The sequence below is a fragment of the Leguminivora glycinivorella genome, chromosome 2 (genome assembly GCF_023078275.1).
Source record: "Leguminivora glycinivorella isolate SPB_JAAS2020 chromosome 2, LegGlyc_1.1, whole genome shotgun sequence".
NCBI lineage: Eukaryota > Metazoa > Arthropoda > Insecta > Lepidoptera > Tortricidae > Leguminivora > Leguminivora glycinivorella.
This window is the reverse complement of record NC_062972.1, coordinates 34,557,381-34,567,224: the sequence shown is the minus strand read 5'-3', so window position 1 is coordinate 34,567,224 and position 9,844 is coordinate 34,557,381. Positions and strand designations below refer to the sequence as shown.

The following is a 9,844-nucleotide window of genomic DNA, read 5'->3' as shown; positions in this document are numbered from 1 at the left end:
ACACACACACAATCCAAGCAATTGAAACTATGTTAAGAAATGATCCCTTTTCCGTTCTCAATTCTCAATTTCAGTAAAATCTTGTGTCAAATTATATCCATTGATCATTAACACGAGAGATGGCGCCACATACATTACAAAACTGTAGGCATCCTTTATGAAAAATGATTCCTATGTTGAAAAATAATTGTTTGCTTCAGTAATAATTTATGTATCAAGCATTTTATGTTTATTTATGTACGCTGAAACTTTTACTTGTTTTCAAATGACGTCATGTCATTTGTTTACTCAATTTCCCAATAGATGTCGTTGTTCCTGATGCAAACTTGATAACGGTAGTTTTGTATATGGTGTAATGGTGTACATGGTGTAATATGAGCGAACCGGAAGCCTTTAACTAGGTACCTACTGTTATATGAAGTCAAGCAAATTTCCTGAAAAAATATGAGTTACTAGTTATTTTTTGATAAACGAGGATAGTTAGATTATATCCGATAACGGCATCATCGCCATCAAAATAGCGTTTTGTTCTGAGAAATAATAAGTAATTGTTATTTTTTTCATATGCTCTAAAAGTAGGCGAGATCCAGAAAATTCGGTTTTCTCATATTACACCGTGTATATGTGTAAAACGGCCATATTCGAAAACAAAGGTTTGGTGTCGATCTTGCAATGTGTTTGATCAAAGTGATAAGAGTACCTTCTGTGATTGTCTACAGTGTCTAAGTATACCTTTTTTTTGCGGCAACAGGGGCGTACGACGTAGATCATTATGACGTAGATCATTTTCTCCACAAATTGAAGATGTTTATCATATGGACACGAAACTTATCATTTTTCATTGTCAACCTCTGATGTTAATCTGAAAATTTGTACAGTTACCTATTTTATTATAACATCAACAGCGTGTAAAAAAGAAATAAACACAAAATTAAAATATATCATTTGTTTAATTTATTAAGAATTGTACAAGTCACATAATATAATATATAGTCAAAGTCATAGTATTTTATTCAATAACAATATGTACATCCTGGTTACCTTACATAAAATTAAAATAAGGAATTATATCTTGTTTTCATCCTTAAAGTACGTACGCACAAAATTATTGGATATAAAGTAAATTAAACTAAATTAACACACGCAAATAATGTAATGTATCACATTTCTCTCGACAAAAATAAAAGGAAAATTGTAGGAACAAGATGTGGTTTAGGATTTTTCTCGTTATTATTTGTACACTTTTCCACTAGAATCCAATATTTATTGGCCGCATAATCAGCTTCTATGTTGTAATTGTTTAACTTCATAACGAAATCTATAAAAAACATCAAAACGAATGTTTCATTTTGATCCGACTACTATTTCAATTCGAAATTCCAATGCTGCAGGCCCAACGAGCCCCTTGAAAAAAAAATCTGTGGCTGTTCGACGTACATTGCGGGTTTTTGTTCGTTTCATAGGGATACCGTACTTTAGTTTGATGTACATTGCTACTGCCAAAATTTGGTTGACAGGCTATATGTACCAAATACATAATTATGTAACTCCGTATAGACGGATAAAGTGTAAGAAAAAAACGTACATCAAAGCCCTAGAGAAAAAAGTACGGTGGCCTAGATGGCGTTGGGGAACGGTCGGCTAGATGGCGCTAATATTAATATTTGACATTTTAACACATATCAAGCTAACAATATGGGCCAAATTGTCAAAACTGATGTTCAAAAGTTTTAAGCTTGTGTCGAGACATGGCAGTATGCACTTTGATTACACATTTTACTTTGACAGTAACTCTCTATAAATCTCGACCCTCTTTGATACTACCTAGTTCGGCCCGTCTGCTATTTTATAATATTGCTGTAAGGTTAAAAATGAGGAAGGTCCGGCGGCTCCAGAGCCCAGGCTCTTCGTCCATTTTTAACCGACTTCAAAAAAGGAGGAGGTTCTCAATTCGACTGAATGTTTTTTTTTTTTATTATTTTTTTGTATGTATGTTACTCGATATCTCCGAGAATCGTGGACCGATTTTCAAAATTTTTTTTTTGATCGAACCGGTATAACCCCGAGATGGTCCCATTGGCACCAAGTCAGGGTCTGATGATGGGATCCTGGAGAAATCGAGGGAACTCTTCAAATGTTATAGGCACATGTAATGTTTTTAGTATATTTTTCAAAGGTACACCAGTATTTACGTCTGATGGTAATAATTTTATGTGGCTGAGCTGATGATGGAAGGTCAACTCCTCAATGGTTAGGAGTTTAAGGATAATTATTTCACTACTGTACATGTATTCGGACTGATACATATAATATCACTAGGAACCACTAAAAATCAACTGAGCTGATGATGGAAGGTCAACTCCTCAATGGTTAGGAGTTAAAGGATAATTCTTTCACTACTGTACATGTATTCGGACTGATACATATAATATCACTAGGAACCACTAAAAATCAACAAATAAATAAACTTTTTAACAAAAAATAAAACCGCCTTCAAAAATAAGCGCGTTACAAAACACGGAGAAACTAAAAAGCCAAAAATAATAAACCTTTCAATTCAGATTTCTTATCGTATTGCAATAAGCTAAACATCCAAATTATAAACAATTCAATTATTTTTGGAGTCGGTACCAGCCTGTGTATGGTTGGGTGGGTCAAACAGGCAATAGCAAGGCGACGAACAGGTCTGGTACCGACTACAAAAATAATTGATTTGTTTATAATTTGGATGTTTAGCTTATTGCAATACGATAAGAAATCTGAATTGAAAGGTTTATTATTTTTGGCTTTTTAGTTTCTCCGTGTTTTGTAACGCGCTTATTTTTTTAAGAGAATCGTTTTACAATTGGCAATACTAAATAACGAAATCACTACTCAATCGAATAATTTGTTAAACGTAAAAGCTTTCTAGCGTCACGTCAGCTTCACAAGAGCCGGGCTTCGGGCCGAGTGGCGCGGCGCGGCAGACCTCTCGCCGCAAATGTTGTTCATTGTGACATTAGAGCGCTCGGCTGGAGTGGGTAAGTGGGCGATTTCCTTTAAATCGAACCGTTTACGGGAAATGGATGCGGGCTGTGAAACAATAAGACGCATTAACCTCTCGGGCGGTAATGCACTGCCCCCGTCTCCCCGCTGCACCCCGCCCGCGCCCCTCGCGGATCAAACGCTCTCGAAGGCGCCACTCCAGTAATTGTTCGTCGATGGGCGCGCGATTGTCGATAGTCCGAGAGCCAAATAAACAATTCTATACACTACTTAAGTATAGTAAATCTTTCATACTACTGTACATAATAATATGCTACTGTACATTTTTGGTGGTCTAGAAACTTAACACTGACACGATTATCATGAAAATTGGTACTAAAGCGATTCAAAGGTAAATAGATACTTCGTATAGTTACTTTTGAGGTTATACTGAACAACTTCAACTTTCATCAAACAAAGCTGAAATCGCACGAACAAAAAATGGTCTGCTGACGTGATGCCGCTCATCCGAACATCCTAATTTGCCGTTATCAACAGATTATGGCAGATTAGAAAACCTACACACTCCATCACGCCGCCTTAAACGATGTTTAAACACAGCTTAGACACAGAACGAAGAAGCTTTAGACACATAACGAGCTGCTTGAGCGAACATGGAGCGAACTATCTTTATATTAATAATAGGTTTGGTGTTCCATGGGCAAAGGATAGTAGTGCCGGGCGCTCGGGCCTCGGCTCACAGTCGCGTCGCTAAGCGGATAAAGCGCGGCATAATGGCGCCCATTAGCGGCGCGAGCGCGAGGCGCGGCGCTTTCCCGCTGCGACGCCGTGCCGCCGCCGTGTCGCCGCCGTGCCTTCCGACCGCCGACCAGGGCACCAGCTGCAGCTCCATTACTGCTGCACAAGCACATGTCTTTCAGCTGCAATTAAAATTAATAAAATGTATTTATCTATTTTTTGGTGCGAGTTCAGTGGCTGCCTGGTGTCGGTTGGCTAGATCAAATGAGTAACGGATTGGACTTTTAAATCGCGACAGTAATGCGGCGGCTAATGTCACTAATTGTATTACAATACCTACAAATGTACTGTTATTTAAATATATTACAGTAGGTGCCTACGAGTACCCTGAGACACGACACGGCAACACGGGCGCGGGCGGCGGCGGCGCGACATATCGAGGGGCACTCACTCCGCTCAAGGCGAAGTAATCTCTTCGGCGTGGAGACCACTCGAGACCCAAACAATACGAGGATCGAACAAGTATGGGGAAATCCTTTTTTTTTGCGCGTTTTAAGCTTTTAGCAGATAGGGGTGTGCATAATGAGTAACTTTGCTAAGATGACTTTTGTAAAAATGTAGGTAATCCTTGACATGCGACAGCTACGAGCACTGTCGGGATTGCATTATGCATGAGAATGGTCCTCCTGCGGTAACCCGTATTGATCGGAATTCATCGTGTGACAATTGTAGATTTTGGTGAAACAGAAATAAACAATAATCATGTCTATGTATTTTTTTCTTGACAATACATGTGTATTTTGGACTGTCAAGATAGTGAAATAGGTTTTGCAATAATATCTTAGTTACTCATTATTAAAGAAAAGTGTGTTATAATTATAAAAGTGAGTACTCCTTACGCGACTGTTTCAGCCTTGTCTCGGCGGGTAGGTACTCGTAGGTATGCGGCAGGCAGGAGCCGGGGCGCAGGCTCGGCGCTCAAAGCGTCGCTAATGGCCGCAAACAATTAGGAGGGAGCGCCGAGAGAGCTCTAATTTGGCGGCTTCCTTCCTTCCGGGCCTCCCCGGACGCGCTGATCTGATCGCGACTTTCCTGCGAGTCTGCGCCAGTGGGTACGGCGCTCGCCCTGCTCGCAGCGGCCGCCGCGCAACAAAGTTACTTCCTTTAACCGGTCTCCAGATACGAGACGACGCCGTGGAACTCTCTGGTGGTCATAAAGTATGTGGCCAACATTTCCATTGGCCATTATGCAAACCTACAAATGTATTCATCGTCATCTTAATACATACCTGCATCTAACTATATTCAATTCAATTTTATAAAAAGTCCGCGATACGACAATATGGATTCGTCTCTCTTTAATTAGTAGTGGGCTGGCGGTTGCTAGAGAAGTGTCTGATTGTATTTCATTTGTTTTAAATGTTAATGAGTACCTAACACCTATTTGACAAAAAAAAATTATTTGTTACTGTCCAATTAACCGAAAAAAAAAATTACCATATTTTATTACGGCTTGAAAACCACAAAAACATTTATAAAGTTTACTGTAACTTAATTAGGCAAAAACATCATTAGCCATATTAATCTATAGATTGTCTGCGCATGACGTAAATCGAATTGAACTCAAAATTTTCTGACATTTAAGTTATAAGCAGAGATCGGACGGATTTGGGACATTCTTAGTGACTTACGTCATTTTAATGACTTTTAGTATGAGATGACGCACAAAAATCCGATCTCTGGTTATAAGGCATAAAGTTCATCATGTCAGTGATTGACTCGACATTAAGTTAAGTTAGGTTCTATGACGTCACTACGTCTGACAGCGTTTTCGGTGGCCAAAGTTAAAAAAAAGATTACACACATTTTTAATCGAAAATACGTAGCCACCATACACTAAATAATACCCAAAATCTATAAAAATTGGTTTCTTATGTCAAATACTACAGGAAACAATCATTTCTTGTGCCAAATTCGATAAGAGTCTAGTAGCCTACTCTTGTCGCTAAGTTACACGGGCAACAAATACCTACTCATCGAGAAAGTTTTAACAACCCTAAACACTTTCAATTACTTTTCGAAATGATCTTTGCAAAGCCAAAATGCATTAGATACCTGATTAGTAGGTAACTACTTATGTAGTTTTGTCAGACTACTCCTGTCATCTAACGGATAGTGCCATACAATTATGGATGTGCTATTAGATTGTGGTCGGTGAGCAACACTTCCTCGGCGCGCGAGACGCTCCGTAATCGCCCAGATAATGACCACTTTGATGTCTCGCGGGGGGCGTCGTCGCACAAACGTCACTTCATTTCCGCCGATTAGAGAGCAGGGAGCGTTGAGGGGGGGGGGGGGGGGTAATGGCCGCTATTATTTTACGTTCCGGAGGGAGTTGCGGATACAATTGGCTTAATTCCCGCGAAGAGCGACAATGGAGCGATCGAGTTAATTGGCTGGAAGAAGCGAGCGGCCTCGGCAGGCGGCGGCGACAGGCGATGCTGAACAAGTGAACATGGATGGTATCGATACTTCAGTGTAGGTGCCGTTCATCTTCAACTACTAACTAACCTCATGACGATGAATCTATCTCGACTCTCAAGGTTTTGATCATGGCCAAATAAAAAATATACTGAATGTTATGATGGTGCTATTTTCCATCCAAATATACCTATCTTACGTCAAAATAATGAAACTTTAATCTTGGGTTTGACTTAAACAAACCATTGCCTACCCATTGCATTCGATTAAATGACATAATCGTTTTGTCAGAAAGGGTTGATCACTAAGTCCGAAGAGGCTTAAATCTTGTAAATGTTTTGTTAAACAATCACTCCTGGGTGTTGCTATAAGCTTCTTAACTCTTTCTTCTCCACAATGGGGAAACCGGAATGCAATTCGTAAGTGCGTTTTTACATTATCCGATCCGATATCGGATGTCGGACCGATATCCCATATACTTACGTCGCGTGGTCATCTTTGATTTTTTTCATTTGAAATCCTTCTTACAACCGATATCGGCACGGATATTGTGAAAACGCTCTAAACCTACTTATAATTTAAAATCGCCGCCCAAATCTCTCAAGAAAGGGTTCTCAATTCGTCTTTATTCGATATCTCCCTCATTAAGTACTGGACCGATTTTTAATTTTTTTTGATCGGATGTATTACATACAGATTGATCCCATTATTCTCAAAACCCAGTTCTGATGATGGGATCCTGGAGAAATCGAGGGAACTCTTCAAGTCTTAAAGGCATAAAAGTGGTTTTTGTGTTTTTACAAAGACCTATATAACTTCGTAAAGACCGATAAAGTCTAAGAAAAAAACGTACCCCAAAACCATACAGAAAAAGGTACGGTGAGCTAGATGGCGATACACCTTTGGGGTACGCTCGGCTAGATGGCGCTAATATTAATATTTGACATTTTAAAACATATCAAGCTAAGAATATGGGCCAAATTGTCAAAACTGAGGTTCAAAAGTTTTAAGCTTGTGTCGAGAGATGGCAGTCTATGCACCGTGATTACACATTTTACTTTGACAGTCATTCTCTATAATACTCGATCCTCTGTGGTTTTTATACTTACAAAAAACACACACAATGTTGGGGGCGGTCACTAGTATATAGAACTAGTATCGATAAATGAGTTTATCGATATAGGAAGTCCCTAGCTGTCAAGAAGTTTCGCCCCACGGAATCCGATGTCTGATTATCAGGCATAATAGTTCACTAACTCTCCTTGAAACATTCATCAAATTGAAACATCAGTCTCTAAAATCTACATTTGAGGGAAAGGAAGGTTTTATTTTTCTATTTGTTTTTTATTACAATAAAAAGTTGTTTTCTCTTTGCTCACGGTCAACCTAACACGCTCCTCCTCGCTTCGCTCGTCGTCGTACCTAACTGGACTGTGTCGCATAAGATTTGTTTACTTATTATTAAATTAAATTCGCATCTTAATACACTTATAAATGAAACATTTGAAGATCTTAGAAAATAACCTTCTTTTCCATAGTCTCTGAAAAGTAAATTTGAGAAAGAAAGGTGTTCATTGTCTATTTGTTTTTTATTACAATAAAAAGTTATTTCCGGTTTGCTCACGGTCAACCTAACACGATCCTCCTCGCTTCGCTCGTCGTCGCACCTAACTGGACTATACTTATTATTATACATTAAATTGGCGCCTTAACACAGTTATAAACGAAACGTATTATGATTTCTAAATATATGACATCATTTTTGTATACAATATTAATACTATCCATAGTAATATATCGAACTGAAGACAATTATGCAATAAAAAATATGAAATAACACAGCTATGACGTAAAACAAGTATGTTCAAAAATTATTCTAACTTCAAAGTTTTATGACAAACAATGTTATGTAAATAGTGCTCTAACAATTGAAAATATGACAATAGTATCGGCCACCAGAATGTAACCCATTACTACTAGATATTCATGAATTTAGGCAATTTTAAAACGGTATTATTTAAGAATTGTAATTAGATCATTTAGATCTTTATATTCTTTACAAAAACAACTGGTATAAGTATGCAGGTAGCTATTTACCGCAGTTACATAAGACAGTACCTCTTTTTATTTTTCATAAAAAATGCGGAATCTAGGAGTAGGAATCTAGTATGGTTTGATAAACTAATAGGATACCTAATCTGTATGCATAAGGTCTTCAAAGAATGCAGCCGCAAATAAAACTTATCTTGAGTAACGTAAATTCCCACTAACTGTCAATATTTACAAGAGGCGAATGCCATAATAGTGCAATAGTTTATAAAAAACGAGGTAATCACAAGCAGGCTTAGTTTTGAATCTTTTGTTCAATAATCTGGGTCTTGTTCTTAGAGTCGTATTAAGTCTTTTAACTATTAAGTACAATGGGCGAGTGGGCCGAGTCCTTTCACGATCGAGCTCGTAATGCAACGAGCACAAAGAGCTGTGAGTGTCGCGAGTGTTCGGGGACGGCTGTGAGAAATAATGGCATCGGTGGGCAGGCGTCGCTTGCGCAGGCTGCGAGAGGCTGTGGGAGGCTGCGGGAGGCCGGGCAGGAGTCCAATGCCAAGGCCAAGGGAGCCAGCAAGCGAGCGCAGTGGCTCGCAATTTGAAAATATGGATGGAGACGAACAGTGACCGTTCCTTGACTGACAATCCCCTAAGTTAAAACGAAGGCGTAGGTTCGCACGAGGAAACTATTATCAAACCTAAAACATATACAATTATCAACCTTAGTTCAACAACGCTGAAATTCCCTCCCCATCCCCCACCTGCATTAAAAATCTTGTCGGCTCCATGAACTTTTTCATCAGTCAACGTCATATTTGTTCTTTTTTGGGCTTCTGCACTCGCAACTACTGGATCGTAAGCAGAAGTAAAAATAAAGATTGTCCGACTTCAAAAAGTTTAGCGAGTTCCAAATAAGTTGTCAGCGAAAGTTAGCGAGCCGGCCGGAGGCCGCAAGCGCCGCAACGGGTGTAGCGCGACAACGCGGCGGGAGAAGAGTCCCTCGCTCCGCTCACGGGCCGCGGCGCACCAATCACGCGGCAGGGGCGGCGACCAGAGCGGGACGAGTGACGACCGCGGTGGGTGTGCGAGGGGGACGGGCGCGAAGGCGGGCGCGCCGCCGCCACGCCGCACCGCGCCGTCGGCAGTCAGTGACGGGACGCGGCGCGCGGAGCAGCCTGCGACCGAGTGACGTGACGGATGGTGGAGTGTTGTCGCGAGTGAGTGAGTGACATGTCGTCGCCGCGGCGCGCCGTCTACAGCATCGACCACATCCTGGGCCGGCGACCGCGCGGTACATATCGTGTCACACATTATCACACTACTTCACTCATGACACGTAACAGTGACACAGTGGACGAAAACAATGCCCTTACTCGTGAGTTATGGAGCCGATCAATTCGAATCCATGTAGCCTTTACTGCTATGTATACACATCTACCGTTAGATGAGGAAAAGTAACCTTTGTCAGGTAAACTACCTTGGCCCCGGAGCAGTCGCCATCGGCTGGAACCATGCTCCGACCATTGACCCGTAGGCATGCGCGTGGAGGCTGTGCCACGCTGTTCTTATCTTCCAACTACCCATACTGTGGCTT

The 9,844-nt window shown here is 40.5% G+C and overlaps 1 protein-coding gene across 1 annotated transcript in view; it reads left to right on the top strand.

The window, feature by feature from the left end:
• The first annotated feature begins 9,417 nt into the window (after positions 1–9,417).
• LOC125239610 (aristaless-related homeobox protein-like) overlaps positions 9,418–9,844 on the top strand; it is a 39,622-nt gene continuing 39,195 nt past the window's right edge. Inside the window, exon 1 of the mRNA XM_048147217.1 lies at positions 9,418–9,541. Coding sequence (XP_048003174.1) covers positions 9,481–9,541 — 61 coding nt within the window. The 5' untranslated portion in view covers positions 9,418–9,480. The remainder of the gene's footprint in view (positions 9,542–9,844) is intronic.